The 18,323-nt window shown below is 55.4% G+C and overlaps 2 protein-coding genes and 2 non-coding genes across 5 annotated transcripts in view; all 4 read right to left on the bottom strand.

The window, feature by feature from the left end:
• CPNE7 (copine 7) overlaps positions 1 to 2,450 on the bottom strand; it is a 34,523-nt gene extending 32,073 nt beyond the window's left edge. Inside the window, exon 1 of the mRNA XM_053271240.1 lies at positions 2,189 to 2,450. The gene's annotated coding sequence lies outside the window, so the exon portion shown is untranslated. The remainder of the gene's footprint in view (positions 1 to 2,188) is intronic.
• Positions 2,451 to 12,349: 9,899 nt separating this feature from the next.
• Positions 12,350 to 17,480, bottom strand: RPL13 (ribosomal protein L13). Of its 2 annotated transcripts, none has more exons than XM_053271551.1 (6): positions 17,346 to 17,480; positions 15,940 to 16,057; positions 15,402 to 15,543; positions 14,369 to 14,542; positions 13,476 to 13,532; positions 12,350 to 12,552 (listed from the first exon to the last, which is right to left on the bottom strand). In XM_053271551.1, the coding sequence occupies exons 2-6, from the start codon at positions 16,041 to 16,043 to the stop codon at positions 12,394 to 12,396; spliced, it is 636 nt and encodes a 211-aa protein (XP_053127526.1). In that variant the 5' UTR covers positions 16,044 to 16,057; positions 17,346 to 17,480; the 3' UTR covers positions 12,350 to 12,393. The 2 variants fall into 2 exon arrangements, with proteins under 2 accessions (XP_053127526.1, XP_053127527.1); XM_053271552.1 differs by lacking the exon at positions 17,346 to 17,480 and adding an exon at positions 16,920 to 16,998.
• LOC128334638 (small nucleolar RNA MBII-202) lies at positions 14,613 to 14,699 on the bottom strand. Its single transcript, XR_008311349.1, has one exon. It is a non-coding gene; the product is annotated as a small nucleolar RNA MBII-202 (small nucleolar RNA).
• LOC128334637 (small nucleolar RNA MBII-202) lies at positions 15,695 to 15,777 on the bottom strand. Its single transcript, XR_008311348.1, has one exon. It is a non-coding gene; the product is annotated as a small nucleolar RNA MBII-202 (small nucleolar RNA).
• Positions 17,481 to 18,323: the final 843 nt, after the last annotated feature.

Below are 18,323 nucleotides of genomic sequence, written 5' to 3'. Positions count from 1 at the left end.
GCAGCCAGTTCTGCCAGCCCAGGAGACCTGCCAGGGGTTTATTCAGAGAACAGGGAGACGGATGCGCGTGCAAACAGTGTTAGAAGATGGCGTCCAGGGCTGAAGGCCCCCAAGGCCCCCACTGCAGCCAGCAGATGTGTGCAGAGAGGGCGGGTTGCAGCTTTTGAGGGTGAGCTGGCCTGCCCCACAACTGGATGATGGGGCGGGAGGGGCTGTTTGGGAACATTGCAGCCCTGCAACCATGGCTCGTGATTCAGATTTCTCATTTGGCCCATGGTCACTACAGACCTGCCCCCCGCCTGAGCACCGCCCCCTGGCAAGCGACCTTCCTGGGCACACACCATCTTGCAGTCACACACACAATCCGAACTGGTCCTGGGCGGCAGCGGCGGGTTGGGGGTAGTTTGGGAGTTGGTGGAATGAGGGAATTAGCCGATATTTCACGATATTTGCAATGCAAATGCGCTGGAGGGACACACTTGATGGAGGCCTCTGTAGGAGCTAATCCCTGCCTTGCTGGCAGAAATAGGGCACCCGCCTCTCGGCTGAGCAGGGCACATGCAGCTGGATGACGCCACTGGGGGGATTTGCGTGGAGGGGTTCACGTGTGCCTCCCTGCGCAAAGCAAGGAGGGAGCTGGTGTGCTCAGACCCCAGAGGAGGAACTGACCGGAAAGACCAGCATGGGGTGGTGTCTGGAGGGCAGAGGTGGGGAGAAGCCAGGCACAAGGCCCCGATCCATTGCCAACTCTCCGGAAGAGCCAGGATGAGTCCAAGCCAGAGAAAGGGGAGTTGGTGTCTCATAAGGACATAGGAAGCTGCCATATACTGTCCATCTAGCTCAGTCTTGTCTACCCAGACTGGCAGGGGCTTCTCCAAGGTTGCAGGCAGGGATCTCTCCCAGCCCTATCCCGTTGGAGATGCTGCTGCCAGGGAGGGAACTGGGGACCTTCTGCATGCAAGCAGGCAGATGCTCTACCACGGAGCTACGGCTACAGCCCCATCCCCTATGGGGGATCTCTCTCAGTGCTTCCTGTAGTCACCCATCCAAATGCAAACCAGGGCATGGCACTCTGCATGTGCCCAGAGAAGTTGTCATCATCTCGAGCCATTTTGCAAATGTCAGGTGGGAGAGGCTCCCAGCTAGTGCAGGACGTTGGCTCTGTGAGCCCCCCCCCCAGGGATGGCTTGCAACTCCCCCCGCCGTGCCCTGCCTTGCAGCTCCTCCAGGCCTCATGCCCCCAGGGAGTGGGTGGAGCCAGGCAGGTGTGGGGGCGTGGCCTGAGCTCTGACCCTGGGGGTCTTCCTGGGCTGGGCTGGGCTGTCAGTGGCTGCCCTCTGCTGGGCTCAGCTCACGCCAGAAGAGGAGACCCCCTTCATGCCAAGAGCAGTTCTGCCACAGCCAGGACCTTTCCAAAGGCCCGGACAGCACCTGAAGCCGCCTCCGGTGGGGCCTGAGCGGACAGGCAGCTCAACATCTCCTTGAGACGCCTTTGCACCTCCAGCTAAAAGAGGGTCTCAGATTACAGGACTGGGAAACAGGGGGCAAGGAGGATCTCAGGCCCATCGCCCGCTTTTGCATCCTGACACACTCCCTCCCTCCCTCCCTCATACCCACCAGACTTTTAGGCCTCTTTGTTCTTTGGGGGGGTGGCACACAGCATCTCCCCTCAGGTCCTTTCCTGGCCCACAGGGTCTGGGAGAGAAGCAGGTCTCCTGCCGTTGGCCCCGGCAGAGGGAGAGGGAGAGGGAAAGGGGGAGCCCTCTGCTGCTCCCCAGAAAGGACGCCTGCCCTTTCTGACCTTCTCCAAAACAGCCCTGGAAAGGAGACCTCTGGGGCGGAGACCACCTGGGTGTTGCTGGGTGTCCCCCTCGCTAGAGGGCTGGGGGCATTCAGCCGGCGGGTGGAGCTGTAGATGCCCGCTGATAATGCAGCCCCTAGGAAGGGGGAAGCATAGAGAGCGAGGGGAGCCAGGAGGTCTCTCCCCCATGCTTTCTGCTGCCGCCTCCAAGGCAACACCTCCTTTCCGGAAGAGTTCAGGGAGAAGGGAGGGGGCTGGTGGGATTCGGGGCTCTGAGCAATTCACTGGGGGCCTGTGTCCCATGGCGAGCCCCCACCGGCCCATGATGCTCCTGCTGGAAAAGCCTTGGATGATGGGCACCACTCACTCACTCACTCACTCTCTTACTCTCTTTCTCCTCCACGGCGCTCCCTGGAATGCTTCCAAGTTCCGGCTCTTCCATCCCATGATTCTCCAACAGACTCCAGTCACAACACTCACTAGCCCTGCGCTGACAGAGCTGTGGCCAGCAGCCATGCGCTGGGCAGGAGGGTGCCGGTGAGCAGAGGCACTCTCCCCCCTGGACTTCCGGGCCAAAGTCCAGAGCCTCCGCGGCCCCCGGAGGCCCCCAAACCCTCTTTAGTCTGCCCCAGGTGGGGTGGTCGCCCAGCTGAGCATGAGGATGCTTAATCTGCAGGGAAGGTGGAGGGCCTCCGAAGGCCTCTCTAGGTCCAGGCTCCCAAATCACCTCTGCAAGCTGAAAGCACTTCTTCCAGGGGAGGGGGAGAGAGACCCAAGCCAAGACCCATCAGGTGTGTGCCTTTAACCCACAAGCAGGAGCTGTGTGTGCTGCCTCCTCCCTCGGAGAGCGAGTGGTGCAGCCTGCCTGGCCCTCATCAAAGTCTCAGCTGTATCTCATTTCTGGTTTCTGCAGCTTAATCCTGACAAATGCCGGTGATTCAGACCTCTCTGCCTGGGTGATGCGTAATCCACGTGGAGCTGCCAGACGATGCCTTCCAAAGCAGCTCCCCAACAAAGAGTTGAGTTATTCACTCCCAGGGAGAAGGTTCTTGTGGCTATAAGAGGCTGCTGTCTACTGAGTCAGACCATCGGTCCCTCTAGCTCAGAACCGCCTGTTCTGGCTGGCGGCAGCAGCAGGTGGAGAGTCCCTTCCTAGCTTTGATCTCTGTTTAGGGGGAGGGGCTGCTAAGGACCGAACATGGGACTTTTTGGCAGGCACCTCTTAGCTATGCCCCCCTGGCCTGGCCCTGACCCAACAAAGCCCTTCTGCTGCTGCCTGTCTCTGGCACTCTGGATTGCACAGGTTGATCTAGGGGGGCGGCTGGTCTGTGGGGCTGCCCCACTGTGATTCCATGTGGGTCTGGATTAGGTGGCCTATGCAATCCAGACCCCAATGCAGCAGGGGATGATGGGAGTTGTAGTCTCTCAAACTTCTGGGGACCTGAGTTTGAGAAGCCCAAGACTCGAGCTCGCCTTGTCAGATGCCGCATGGTGGGCTTGGCAGGCCATTCCCCCCCCCCCAGGGGCTCTGGGCTCAGCTCAGCAGATTTCCCCACCCTGCAGGTGGATGCTGGGCTCTGGCTCAGGCCGAGGAGTAGCAGTGAGTCAGTGGCACAAGAGTCAATGCCTTGGGTGGCCTCCCAGTTCCTGGGGCGGCAGCTGCCAGCAGATGGATACTTTCCATTAGCTTCCCTCTTCCTTTATTGTCCTCATCCATCCTTGGCAGGAGTGGGCTGCTCTGACGGATGATGGCCACTCATGCCCTGGCTGTGCTCAGACCTGCACTGGAGCCGCCGGGTTTTATTGGTCCCTGAGATTTCCTTCTCTCTCTGCCCCAAAGCTACCTTGCAAAGCCAAGCCGACAAAACCGACAAGTCAACACAATTTGCAATCCAAATTTGACAAAGCCGGGCAATGCCCTCCTTAAGACCAGCCAATCCCCAAGTCGTGGGCAAGCTTTCTGGGCCACAGAACTCTCCTTCAGGGCCCACCCACACCTGACGGTGCCCTCCATTTCCCCAGCCAGGAGGGAGGATTCACCTCCTTCCGCTCAGGGAAGTGTGTGTGTGTGTGTTTCCTTCCAAGTGCTGACCTGGGCTGCAGGCAATTATCCATGTTGAGAAATAAGAGGCAGCAGGACAGTCATTTCTCCTGCATTGATTTCCTTTCTGCTAATTACAGCCGTTTGTTATCATTAACCCGCCCGACGGTTCCCTTGGGGCACGGGGTGGGGTGCTTAGCCAGACAGAGGACGCAGCCGCAGCAGCAGCAGCCCCATCATCTGTGGGCAGAAGGGGCGGGATGAGTGTGGGGCCCCTCCTCACAGCCTCCGTGGGGCAATGGAGGCACCCCAGTCGGCTGCCTGGGGAAGAAGAGGGCGAAGGAGAAGAGAAGAGGGGCTCTGGGGGAAGAAGCCAAGCAAGCCTGGTTTCTCCTTCATCCTGCCCCTCACCAGACAGCAGGAGGACCCCCTTGCCCGTCCCGTGAGCAGGGAGGTCTCAGGTTCCAGCAGCAGCAGCAGCAGAGCTGGGGAAGAGTCTTGCCTGGGAACCTGGAAAGCCCCCATCTAGTCCCAGCCGGCAGCGCTGGGCCAACCGATGGCCACTGCCCTGCTTGGGAGCTGGCGGTCAGGCTCGGTAGCTCAGGGGCCCCCCACGTGGGCGTGGCAAGCAGAGGGGCCTGCCCAGGCCCCAAATCCCTGGCATCTTTGCAGGGGCTGCCGCCACGCCAAGTTGGCAAGACCTGGGCAGAGGGACGGAGGACTGACGGAGGGCTGTGTGCGCTGCCTGCTCGTGGCTTGGTTCTGGGCCCTGGGGCTTGTGCTGCAGGTGTCTTTGCCTGGGTTTGGATTCCATCTGCTGCAGCTCCTTCTGCTCCCTCCTTGAAGGAAACAGCCTGCAATCGGGAGTCTGCCACCCACTGCCAGGGGCTGGAAGGAGCTGCCTGCCCTGCCCAGCCTTTCTGGATGAAATGGCCCCTTGCTGTGGATTTCCATGGGAAGGGGCAGCCGGAATGCCGTTCGGTGCGTCTAATGATGAGTGGCTGTGTCCTTGCTGAGCTGCAAACGTTTTGACTCACGCGGATCCCGCTTCCCTTTCTACTGCCCCGTGGGCAGCTTCTCCGGCTCCCAAGCGGATCTTCCTTGCAGGGTTGGTGCCAGACTGGGGGGGGGCAGCCCCAGCCCCCGGGGCAAAGCCGTGTTCTGCTGCCCCACCCTTCACTGGGCAGCAGCCTTCTGGAGCGTACAGGGGTAAGTGAGCTGGCTGCCGCAAAGCCCTCCAGGCGTCACCCCACCATAGGAATGGGGAGGAGGCTACCTGCGTGGCAGTGGGGTGGCAGCCGTGGCAGAGTGGGGCCCCCCCTTTCCCCCACAGTGCAATGCAGACATCCCGTTGTCATGTCACAGTCACGCAGCAACAGGACAAGCACTTTGCCTTATTTGATTTCCCTTGATGCCATCCTCAAGATCTCCAGGTAGAGCTCGGGAAAGCGCCTCCTGCCCCTCTCTGCAGACAGACAACACTGCGCTGGACGGACCACGGCTCTGACTCGGCAGAGGGCAGCTCCCTGCGCCCCTGTGGCCGGGCGTCCTGCCGGCGTCCACCTTGGCCAGGCCTTGGCCTTGCTTCTCGGGCTGCTGCTCCTTCCAGGCACCCAGCGAGGACTGGCTTGGGCTTGAGAGGGTCACCTTCCCTTGCGACGAAACGGGAAAAGGCTTTGCTTTTCAAAAGCCCAGAATCGGCAGTGGAGGAGCAGCAGGTTCAGCGCAAGCAGGGCGGAATTCTGCCACGCGGCCTTCGTGCCTGGACTTCCCTCCGCATTGACAGACCACTACTGACGGATTTCTGCTGCTCTTCAGTCCTGCGTTATCTGTTTGGGAGGAACACATCGTGGATGAGTCACCCCCCAGGCCTCCTCCCGCCCCCTCCCCCCTCCACTTGATGGTGCTCACAGTGTCACTTTTTATTTTTCTTTAAGGGGGGGGGAGAAAAAGATCCGCCTGCGTGCGTGCGTGCGTGGTGGCTCTCTTTGCCAGCATCCCCATTGTTCTCCGCCAGGTACTCCGGCATCTGAAGGTCACTTCTGAATACCCAGTTTGTCCCCCAGAGCCCCTGCGTCACCCACTCCTGTGCCCCCCAGGGCAAGGCTAGCACATGTCGCCGTCACTCCTTCCAGGATCCTGGCCCTGAACGCAATTATGCAGAAGGGAGTGCAAATGGAGCTTCACTGTGTGTGCTTCCAGCAGGGGCGACGGCCCCGAGGAGGAACGCCGAGGGAGGCTGGTCTCATTCAGCGACTGCAGCCTGCCTCCCTGCTCCCTGCACTAATAAGAACGGGAAGCCCACAGTGTGTTTCCTCTCCCCAAGGGGGCCTTCAGCATACATGCAGTTTCCTGCAAGCCCTCTGCATACGCTCAGAGGCAACTGAGGGAGCAGAGGGCCTGGGAGCTGCTGCTGGCCATGGCTATTCCTGGTGGTGCTGATGGCTGCAGGAGGAGAGGGAGGGGGGAGGGCTAGTGTGCAGGTCCTGTGTGGCAACAGCTACATGAGGAGGCCCAGCTGCTGTTCACACTTTGTCTCCACTGCTGGAAGGCTTCCAGAATCAGCACAAAGATGGCAGCACTCATGGTGTGGCCGAGATGGAGAGGAGAGCTGGTCTGGAGGTCGCAAGCATGACTTGTCCCCTTGGCTAAGCAGGGTCTACCCTGGTTGCATATGAATGGGAAACTAGAAGTGTGAGCCCTGTGAGGTCTTCCCCTCAGGGGATGGAGCCGCTCTGGGAAGAGCAGAAGGTCCCATCCTGGCAGCGTCTCCAAAATAGGGCTGAGAGAGATTCCTGCCTGCAACCTTGGAGAAGCCGCTGCCAGTCTGTGAAGACAATACTGAGCTAGATAGACCCATGGTCTGACTCAGTCTATGGCAGCTTCCTATAGTCCTATGGCACCCCCTGGTTTGTGCACATAAAGAAGAAACAGAAGGAGAGTTCCCGTTCTACAATATCCTTTTTGAGACATGGTGACCACAAGTGCATGCAGGACTCCAAATGTGGCCGCATCATAGTTTTGTACAAAGGGATTATAACATTAGCAGTTTTATTTTCAGACCCCTTCCTAATGATTCCAAGCATGCAATGGGCCTTTTTCACAGCTGCTGCACATTGAGTCGATACTTTCAATGAGCTGTCCACCACGACCCCAAGATTCTGCTCCTGGGCGCTTTCCAGATTAGACCCTGCAATGGGGTCACAATGTATCTGCGAAGTGTACTTCCATACTTCCTGTGCTGTGACACCACAGTCCCTATGCTATCAGCAGGGTGCCGTTCGCATCTTGAATGCCTTGTTTTGGATTTAATCGCTGCGATTTATTGCTATAATGCTGTATGTCTGGCGGAAAAATGTTGCTGTGTTTTCTGGTTGTTAGTTTTTGCGAGACTGCTCCCCCTGCTGGTAACTTTGCTATGTGCGTTCTGAATGCAATTTACCTGAACTGAAGCATTTTGCCACTGTTGAACAGGTAATCTGGAAAGCACCCTGCTCAGTCACCGACAGCTCAGACCCTCTCAGCGTATATATGAAGTTGGGGTTTCTCCCCTCCCCCCACAATATGCATCACATCTTTAGTATGCAGGTGACACCCAGTTGTATCCCTTTCTTTAATCTGAGGCGGTGACTGTCCTGAATCGGTGCCTGGATGCAGCAATGGACTGGATGAGGGTGGACAAGTTGAGACTCAATCCAGACAAGACAGAAGTACTGCTGGTCGGCTAACAAATAAAGTGTATTATTATGACACTTGCTTACATCGAACCACATTTGCCATTTTGTCACCCACTCCCCCCGTTTGGAGAGATCCTTTTGCAGCTCTTCCCAACCTCTTTTGGAGTTCACTACCCTAGTTTGGTGTCATCTGCAGATCTGGCCACCTCACGGCTTACCCCAACTTCTAGATCATTTATGAATACATTAAAAAGCACTTTGCTTCCAGGCTCTTGTTAACACTCATTTAATTAGCAAATGCCTGCTTTTTGACGGAGGAGATGAATTAGCCTGGCTCGCTGGCAGCTTCTTGGCACTGCTGCCGCCGCGCCACTCGGAACAGCTTCTCTGAGACGGCAGAACAAGGAGCCGAACTTGGCTCGGTTGACCCTTGAGCCGCTGATGGGGGCAGAGGGCCAGAGTTTCAGCCAAATTGCAGGCAGGGCCACCCTCTTGGATTCACCCACCTGTGTGGAATAGACTGATTACCCTTCAGTCCAGCTGAGCCACTTTCTGAAGACTTGTAATTTATTAATTACATTTGTATTTGAGGGAAACTCCTTCTTCCAAAGGCCTGAGGGTAGGTAGCAGATCTGTTTCCCACCGTGAGGTGTGATCGGCAGAGAGAAAAAGAATGTGACAATTCCAAGGTAGATCAGCTGGTGGGTCTCATGGCTGGGTACAAAGTTGAACCCAAGACTTTCCATCTTCATTGGACAATCCAACTCCTCCATCAGACGGGGTCGCATGTAGGACTGGTCCGTGGTCCGGTGCACCCTGCAAAAATGGTGTCCTTTTGAACAACAAGGGTTGTTTAGTTGTGTAAGAGAGGGCCAGGCGACACCAGAGGCAGCCGTGAAGAAGAGCCTCACACACCCCTCAAGCTGGCAGGGAGCCCACCGCCCAGCAAGAGTTTGGAACAAGCACCCAGCATACACATACATTGGGGCTGCTCGGTCTTGTTTTCTTTTTGGAAAGCCGGCGGGGGGAGGAGGAGGCACCTCCGAGGAGAAGCAGATGGCCCCCCACAAGCCCCAAGAAGGCCTCTGCCCAGCAGGGAGGGATGCCTCCTCTGCAGCTGTGTCTGCGCACTACGAATCTGGTCCCTGCAGTGGCCGCTTTCTCATCCGCACCGCACACACGGGCAGCCTTCGGGAGGCTGCTGGATGACTGGCAGCTCTGGGGAAGAAGCAGCGGCTCAGAGCGGGGCGGCTGCTGAAACGGGAGAGCAGCCACCGCAGCAGCAGGCCGGGCAAAGGCCGGCAGCTCCGGCTGTCAGCTCCAGAAGAAGGGCTTCATCCCAGAGGTTGCCTAGAAGGCTCTTCCGGGATGTGGGCAAAGGAGGGTGCTGCTGCTTAACAACTCCGCTCTCGGCAGGGCAGGAGGAGAAGCAGGTCCCCGCTCGGCTTGCCTTGACCCAGGGATTCTCATCTCCCTAGGCGGGGAGAATCCGGCACAGGAGTTCTCCAAGCTGGGCCCCCGCCTGCTGAAGGAAGGATGGCACTTGTCGCCCCACACCTCCTGGGGGCCTGCCGGGGCATTGCTAAGGACTGAAAAGCACTGGGAACTGGGCCTGCAGCCGCCCCCCGCCCCTGCTTTGACAATTAAACTCACTCATCCCGCCACCCCCAAGAATACTTCCATGCTTCTGGGCTTCCCATTGGGATGTCTGGTTGGCTACCATGGCAGACAGGATGCTGGCCCAGCCCAAGCCGGGCTCCTTTTAGCTGCTTGGAAGGAGGAAGCGCCTGTGCCAAGGTTCAGTCCTTCCTCTTGAACAAGACACAGCTGATCCTCCCGCCACATGGGGAGGGCCGTGCTGGGCGGCCTGCCATGGAGGGCAGGTTGAAATCATGAACGAAATCAAGCCAGTAGCCCCTTCTCCTTCCTCTCAGCACTCCAAGTCCTAGCAGGAACCCAAGAGACGAGTCAAGACGTCCAGAGAGAACATGTTGGCTGATCACCCAGACGGGCGCGAATTTCCTGTCGCTAATGAGAACAGTTGGCAACACTGACGGCCTCCTGCAGAAGTCTCTGGAACACTCTGCCTCCCTTTGCTTCACCAAGTCCGTAGTGTTCACCTTCCAAGGGGTCCTTACGCCCAGCACATTCTACGCAGAAACTCGGTTACTTCTGTGGGGAGAGATCCAGCCACCAAGCCAAAAAACCACAAGAGAAAACAGCAGAGGTATTGGGAGCCAAGAAGGAATCGCAAAGGTCAGATTGGCTAGTGACTATGAAGATCTGACTACTTCTGTTTTCAGTTTGCAGCAGTGATCAGAGCAGGGGCTGGTGGAGACCCTCTGTTTGGAGGGGGTGCTTGTGGCCCACAGAATCCCAGTTCTATAATTAAGTGATCACCACCAAGTCTTTGCCTAGCCTTTTCTTTTTCTCACTTCAGTACAGCACTCGAAACTGAGTCGTGTACCAGAAAGTAGGGGGTTCCGTTCCTGGTTCTGCCACCAACTCTTGGGCAAGCCACCCACAGATCCATATCTGCCATATGGGGGAAACACACTACTTTGCAAGTGAGTGGTTTCAACTGCAGACATATAAAATGTGTGTCAGTACTTGAATCACTATAGAACAGTCTGCCCCATAAACTGAATCCTTAGGGCCAGTAAGTGTAACATTGGAAAACCAACTTAAGTAATGGCTGGCTGCAGTATTTATGGCACAACCCTTTGCATGCTTACTCAGAAGTAAGTCCAGCTGTGTGCAAATGGGCTGTAGCAGGGCCCTCCCCAGATTTTCCTGGCTGGCCCTCCCTGAGGCTGGTGTATGGAAAGTCAACTTCCAATAAGAGGCATCCCTTTCTCTCTGGAATATGCAGCCCCTGGCATGCCTAGCCTGCCACTGAGGCTGGTGGGGCGCAGGAGAAAGTCAGGGCTGCCCCCCTGCCCCAACCTCAGTGGGGGGCGAGCGGGACTACAGACTTCAAAAAGACTAAGGGGCATGTCAAACTGCCTTGCAAAGCATGCTTTATTTTCTCTGCCAATGTGCTGATGGAAAATGAACAAACCAAAACAACAGATTCCAAACAATTAAAATTTTCAAGAGCTGAGTCTGGTACTACTTTAGGAATGATCAAAACTGAGGACTTAGTGCCACCCAGTGGAAGCAACCTGTCCCTGCACCCTACTCTCAGGAAGGACAGCCTCAGAGAGCTTTACCCCTTTTGTGTTAGAATATCATCATCCTTTGCTTGGGTTGCTGAAAGTGTCGGCATTAGATATTCTTTGAAAACATTAAAAAATGTTCTCCCTTTCATTTCTGGTGTGGTGCCATCTCTGTTGTCTATTCCCATTTTTCTTTTTTAAAAGACTTACTTTGGTATTCTCACACTAAAAGAGAACAAGCTGTCAAACAAGAAGTCTAGAGTCCTCCTTTGGGCCTTTGAGAAGCAGACTTAAATCAGGAATGCCTTTATTTATTTATTAAACCGCCCTGAGCCATTTTTGGAAGGGAGGTATAGAAATCAAATTATTATTATTATTATTATACCTATTTTTATACCACCCAAAACACAAGTTCTCTGGGCGGTTTAGGTTTCCTCAACTGGCTCTCCACGTGCCCCAATTTGTTCTTCGCATCAATGAGACTGAGGCGGACTGTGGCATTTTAGGTGGCTGACCCAGCCCACCCTGCATTTGGCAGGACCTCAGAACAGTGGGCACACCTGGCTGGACTTCAGGGAGCTTTCTTGTCCACTGTGGGAGCAGATACGCACTCCTTTCTCCTGGAAAAGAAGCTCCCCGAAGTCCAGCCCAGGGGTGGGAGGCGCAGCTGCATCAAGCTGCAACAGACACAAGCAGCAGGAGGGGGGTTGTGGTGCCTTTACGAGCTCCAGAGCTCAGCTATGCCATCAAGACTCCCCCACCGACACCCTCCACACCCCATTCCTTCCCGTTAGTGATCTTGTGCGAGAACTGTCTGGACACAGCAGCACTCTGAGGCTGCAGGCACGTCTGGAACGGCAGAGGTGTGCTGGCCCGTTTCTGCATGCTACAGACTTGCTTCTTGCTGAGTGATCTACTCAGCCCAGCTTCTACTGATCCACTGAGCACTTTCCATTCCCCACAGCTCAAGTGAAAAAGCAGCTCCTTCAGACAAGGGCCGGGGAGAGAGAGCCAGACAAGAATTCCTGGGAAAATATCTCGACTATGAGGCCACAACCATAGCAGCATATTCCCTGGTGGCCGTCTGGTTTCAGATGTGGGATAAGCCGAAGCAGAAGCCCGGGGAGTTCAGCTCAGCCCACTTTTGCTACTCAGAGCCCCTCTCTTGCTGCAGCCAGCACAGCAGCAGGTTTTTATAGGGGGAAACTGGCGAGCCTCGAAATTAACCCTTGGCTGACATGTGCCTGGTTGGCAGCGGGGTGTCCAGTTACTCCTTCTCTCCCCTCCTTTGCAAGCTCCTCTTTTTTGCTCAGAGAGAGGCCTCATGGGCTGCTTTCTGCTCTGCCCGGTCCCTAGACCAATTAACCAGTACCAGACAGATGGGAGCCCGTGGAGAACGGAGTGGGCCGGTTCTGGCAGGCTGCCCTTCCTAGGCTTATCTGTGGCTGGAACTGATGGCGCCGGGAACCTTCCACTCCAAGGTTGCTACAACACTGAAACGCAAGTGCTGGTGTATTCTGGTGGCCAGCCGCTGGGCTGCACACAAACCACGGCCAGACGTGCAGCCTCTGAAACGAAGAGGAGGGGAAGGGGCCAGGCTCCCCCAACAGGATTCCCAGCAGACCTTCCCCTTCCCTGGATCTTGACACAAGCCGGCAACACACGCTTCCAATTATTCTATCCGCTTTTATTGAAAGGCCCTCCTGTGCAAACAGTTTATTTCTTCTTCTCCACATCCTGCTCTGCTGCCTCCTTGGCTCGTTTGGCCCGGATGCCAAAGAGTCGGGCATTAGCCCGGGCCATGCGCAGGCTGGCAAAGGCCTTGAAGTTCTTCTCATCCTCGGAGATAACTCGGGCCTTCTCTTTCTTGTAGACCTGAGGGAGGCAAGAACCAGGAAGTCACACAAAGCAACACACTGGGGGGGGGGGGGATGTGGCAGGTTTCCCACCTCCTAACAGGGGCTGCTCAGAGGCAGCAGTAGCCAAGCTCTCTGGCTTTCAAGCCCTGCAGGCGGGTGCCCTAGAGGCATCTGCACGGCCACTGTGGGAAAGGGGCGGCTGGACTCGGTGGGCCTGGCCCAGCACGGTTTCTCTGAAGACTTATCCGTGACACGCACCCACTGATCACAATGGACTCTCAATTCAGATTCTGTTGGAAGAGGCCACTCCAGCCTCAGCTATTCAAGGTCAGGAGCAAAAGGTGCTCTGAGAGAGCTTAGGGGTGACTGCGCTCACTGGTTTGGCCTTTCAACATGGAGTGTCAACTTATGTTGGTGTGGTGACAGTCAACAACCTGGATGGCTTGAAGAGGGGTTTGGAGAACTTCATGGAGGAGAGGTCTATCAACGGCTACTAGTTGGGAGGGCTGTGGGCCACCTCCAGCCTCAAAGGCGGGATGCCTGAGTACCAGTTGCAGGGGAGTCACAGCAGGAGAGAGGGCATGCCCCTTTCAACTCCTGCATCTGTGGGCTTCTAGTGGCATCTGGTGGGCCACTGTGTGAAACAGGATGCTGGACTAGATGGGCCTCCTTGGGCCTGATCCAGCAGGGCTGTTCTTACGTTCTGCAAGTTGCTGAGGATGTCACTCTGTGTTACTGAGGGTCAAGAAGTCAATCCAGCCACTAAACTGTCACAGGAGGAGAGAGACTTCTCACCACAGCCAAGCAGTACCGGCTGTCTACAAGACACTATGTTCCCTGCAAGGGAGAATACTCCAAACAGAAGCAGGATGTGTTCCTGTGCTGCTCCAGGATTGCGGGGGAAGAGCTAGAAAGGTCCAGAGGCAGAGAGACACTTACATTCTTGATGGGCATAACTGGTCCAGAGAGCTGCGTGGCCATCTTGAGCTCTTCTGCCTGTGAGGAAGAAGGAAGGAGCAACAGCAGAGGTCAGCAACAGCTACTGTCCTATCCTCTGGTAGCAAGAGAACTGCACAGAAGCGCTGGGTGCAGGAGAAACTCTCTGAATGTGTATGTAGGGGTGAGGTTAAATGATGGGAGCTTCCTTAAGCTTATTTCTCATATTTATGTAGTGCCTTATATAGACATTTCTAGGTGCTTAGTATAAAGCCTTGGGTGATATCATCCCAGTGCAGTAATTCTGGTCCTTATTCCAACTATAGACTGTAGTTACACCTTTACTGCTGAGGGCTTGTGGGCTGAAACAACATAAAAAGGAGTCTGATGGCAGCTTGGTACCCAGTTGGGAACATGAAATGTGGAAGCAAGAGACTGGAACTGAGCAGGTACAGAAGTGGGAGGCAAGCTACCACAAGCAGATGCAGCAACGGTGATTTTCAAGCAAGGAAAGAAGGCCCATCTCCGCCTTCCCACAAGTCACACTAACTTGGTGAAAACAAAACTGAAGACACCCAACTGAAGGTAAACAGTGATCAACTGACAAACAACCAGTCATGAACAGTAAAAGGGCTCCAAGCCTTCTTGGATGTAGCATATTGGTACATACTAAATGCAGGAGGAGAGGTTACCACTCCATCAAGAGACAAGGGAGAACAGATAACTCCACTCCGTTTTCAGAAGCACTTTGAGTATTGGTACCAGAGTGACAGAGAGCCTACAATCCAACTGGTACTGTGTCAACTTGGCTGAAACTCCAGCTGCTTGAGAATTTAGCTGAAGCTGTAAGCAAGCTGCTTCTTGCAGTATCGGGTTTCTCTGCACTCTATACTTACCGAACTGTCACCCTTCTTGGGGGCAGACGGCTTCCGGGGAAAGAGGATGAGCTTGGAGCGATATTCCTTCAGCCGCTGCACGTTGGCCTGCAAAGCTTCCGTGGACCGGTTACGGCGCCTGGGGTCCACTGAGATCCCAATTGTCCGGGCAAACTTCTTGTTGATGCCAGCCATCTGGAGGGAGAATGTTCAAGGATGCCTCAAGTCAGAGCAGCTCTTGCAGCATCACCCTAGCCCTTTCCTCGCTGCAAACATCACAGTCATCAGCTGGAAAAGGGTTCAACACAAAGTCATCACGGAGACTGCAGAGATTCCAGAGACAGTGTCATCATCTGACTGTCAGGCTCTTTGCAGAAACACAAGCCAGGGCTTGCAAAGGCTATGGAGAGACAGGCCATCTCCTAGAGCAGGGCTTCTCAAACTGGAGTCCCCAGATCTTGTTGGACTTTAGTTCCCACAATCCCCAGTCCCAGTAGCAGAAGGCCATTCTGGGGACTCCTGAACCTCTGTCTTAGAGAGGCTGGATTCTTATGCACTTAACGAGCCAATAAAAGACTAAACTCTCTTAAGACTAAACATCCTCCTCTCGTGAACAGATGAAGCTGCCCACTACCAAGCAAGGCCCTCACTGAGCTAGCTGCAGCACTCCAGATATTCACACAGGGATTCTTCCCAACCCTGCCTGGAGAGGTCAGAGATTGAACCAGAGAGCTTCTACATGCAAAGCAGGCACCCCCACTCTGCCCTGCCCTCCCATGTTGCATCACCCATTTGGCACAAGGGATTAAGAATCCAGTCACTTGTCTTCGGAGCGCTCAACCAGCTCTCTCAGGAACACCCAATCAAAGGCCAAGACTAGCCCCTCAAGGAATCTGAACTGCTTCCACTGAGCCAAGCACTTCTCTAGGAGCCTCACAGACATCCCTGAACACATCAGACTCATGAGACCTCAGCCCATGCACCTTAGCTGCACAAGGAGCCAAAGCTACCAGGCAACTGCTCTTCCTTTGAGCTGCCTGCCATTTTTACTCACTCTCAGCTCCTCCAGGCTGAACCCTCGACCCGCGCGGACTTTTGTGTGGTATCGCACGGTGGGGCACCTCACAATCGGTCGGATGGGTCCAGTGACCGGACGTGGAGCAATACGGCGAGCCTTTGCCTGGCGGGTCTTCCTCCTGGGCAGACAAAGTTGCACAAATCAGCGGGCGTTATGGCCCCCCTTTCTCTGAGCACACCCCAGCCGGGCTTACAGATAAATTTAGGGAGGTAGCAGAGGCAAGGAAGTTTGCAGCAGGTCCCGTCAAACTGAGACACAACTAAATTCTCAGTGACAAAAGCTACAGCCATCAGCTTAAAGGGGTTCAGAAGAATCATCAATGCTGTACAGCGATTCCGGAGAATTTTCATCACCTGGCTGAAGCAGTGGAGAAGCATTTCTGAGCTGGCAAGCTTTGCAAAGAGACCAGAACCACAAAGCTCACACTCCTGTGCGTTTCTGTTGTTCGGGCAGCATTTGTTATCTCGCACACAGCACACAGCCGCCCCCGGCTCAGCAGATTACAATACCTCACCTTCGGATCTTCCTGGCAGGCTGGTTAAACCATGTGGCCACTCGTCTCTGCCAGTCTTTGTGGAAGTGGGGCTTCAAAATCATGCCATTCCGGCTGGGCGCCATGGCTGCTTAGATCCCTGGACAGACAGACAGACCGCCTGGATTAGATTCTTGAGAAGTAAAGTTATACAAGGTCTTTCCTGCTCCTTATTTACTGTTACAACAGCCCTGCGGAGTTCAGACAGACTCAATGGCTTGGGATTGAAGTCTGGTCTTCCACACCCAACACTCTCTCCACCAGGAAGGACATTAGGCCAGCACTGTTCCCTCCAACAGGGATTCCCAGATGTTGTGGACTACAACTCCCAGCAGCCCCATCCAAAGGCCACTGCAGCTGGGGATCAATGTTCCCTCTAAGGCGTACGCACATGCTTGCGCTCACATGTTTTTTGAGGTCCACTCAGTTAATTTTAGATCCCGTTCAGGTTAAATCAGGAAGGTCCTACTCCGAGTGCACGTGTGCACATGCACTGCCTTAATATTGCCACCCCCCAAAAAACTCATTCCGCACACAGATGGAAAAAAAGAGAGAGAGAGAGAGAGAGAACAATGCTGAGGATGCAGGGAGTTGTAGTCAACAACATCTGGGAATCCCTGTTAGAGGGAAGACTTTATGGCAGTGAAAATACTTTGGACCGTCTCTGGTGTCAAAGGGATGGACACACACAGACAACCAGGTGCAGAAAACCCCTGTGCGTCATTCACAAAGGTGCTCCTCCGAAGCCGCCTGATGCCAAGTCTGACCCTTGGTCCGCCTCACTCAGTGTTGCCCCCACAGAGTGGCAAGCCCTTCTCCAGGGTTCCAGACTGGTATTTCCAGGCAGGGCTGGTCGTACTGCAGCGAGGACCTTCTGCATGCCCTTTAGAGACTCCGGTGCATCTCTTCCAAGTCGGCCACTCACTTATACGCCCTCTAACTTCCAGGAGCTTAGAGCCTACCCAGCAGGGGCCTGGTACAGGTGTGAAGAAGAAATGCCTTCCGCGTTCCGGACACGGGCTGGCAGCAGCGCTCGGGGGTCGTTTCCCAACCCTGCTCTTTGGGGTCCCTGTAACGGGAGGCGTTGGGGGCTGAGCTCCACCGCTGAGCCGGGGCCTCGGCAACTGGAGAGCCCAACGCCGGCGCCCAAGCCCCGCAGGGTCTTATTCGGGGCGAAGGAAGGGAGGAGAGAAGCCGGCTTGCACTCTCGCCTAGGCCTCCCCCCCGGCCCGGGGCCTCCCCCCGCCCCATCCGAGCCCCGGGCCCTCCCGCGGCTACCAGGGCGCCCCCTGGGCTCCTCCCGCCCGCGTCTGGGGCATCTCGCCTCAAGGCAGGCCAAGGATGGAGGCGGATCATCGCGGCGCCCTCCCCCCAGCACGAGAACTCACCTCCCGGGAGAGAAGATGGCAGACCGGAAAAAGAAAGAGCCGCCGCGAGGGACGACGGGATACCTGCGCCTCCACACGCGACGCGTCTCCGGAAGCGACGACAGTTCTCCTGCCTGGCCAATCGGGCCTCGCCGGCGTCAGCCTCTAGGGCCAGCACGCCAGCCTGCCCTCACTAAAGATGGCGCCCGATTTAAAGGGGCCGCGTAGGCTAGCGAAACCCTCGATTGAAAAGATCTGTATGCAGCAGCTCGCGAAACAGCCACTGCAAAGAAAGCAGCAGAGGCAGGCAATTCACGTGCCTCTTCACCCCGACACATTTTATGGTGGATGCGGGTTATTTGCTCGAAAAAGTGGGGAAACTACAGCAGCAAGCACCAAAACATCGCTTGATACACAGAGGGACCACTTCTGCATGATCTATCATACCACTAAATACATCTAACCGTTTTGTCAGAATGGCAAACCAGGTTGCCACGCGACCCACTGGTAGACTGTGAGCCACGATGGCCTAATGGAGCCTCCATGTTCAGAAGCAGCATATCACTGAATACCTGATGCTGGGGAGGAGCATCAAGGAAGGGCTGTTGGCATCAAGCCCTGCCTATGGCCATCTGACAGGTGCTTTCTGAAGACAGGATGCCAGGCTCCTGGGGCTCTTTTTATGCTCCGGCCCATTCTCTGAGCTGCACACAATCCCAGTGGCAACGCCTACACCACAGGGCTGTTAGGAAGATAAATGAAAACAGGCACATTGTGGAGTGGTATTTGAAAGTCGCAACAGAGAACTTTGTATTTTGAATGAGTGGGCCATATACTACTATTATTATTATTTACATTTTATATCCCACTCTTCCTCCAAGGAGCCCAGAGCAGTGTACTACATACTCGTTTCTCTTTCACAACAACCCTGTGATGTAGGTTAGACCGAGAGAGAAGTGACTGGCCCAGAGTCACCCAGCAAGTATCATGGCTGAATGG

This window comes from Hemicordylus capensis, chromosome 9 (genome assembly GCF_027244095.1).
Source record: "Hemicordylus capensis ecotype Gifberg chromosome 9, rHemCap1.1.pri, whole genome shotgun sequence".
Taxonomy (NCBI): domain Eukaryota; kingdom Metazoa; phylum Chordata; class Lepidosauria; order Squamata; family Cordylidae; genus Hemicordylus; species Hemicordylus capensis.
Note: the sequence above shows the minus strand (reverse complement) of the source record. Positions and strands in the feature narration are given on the sequence as shown.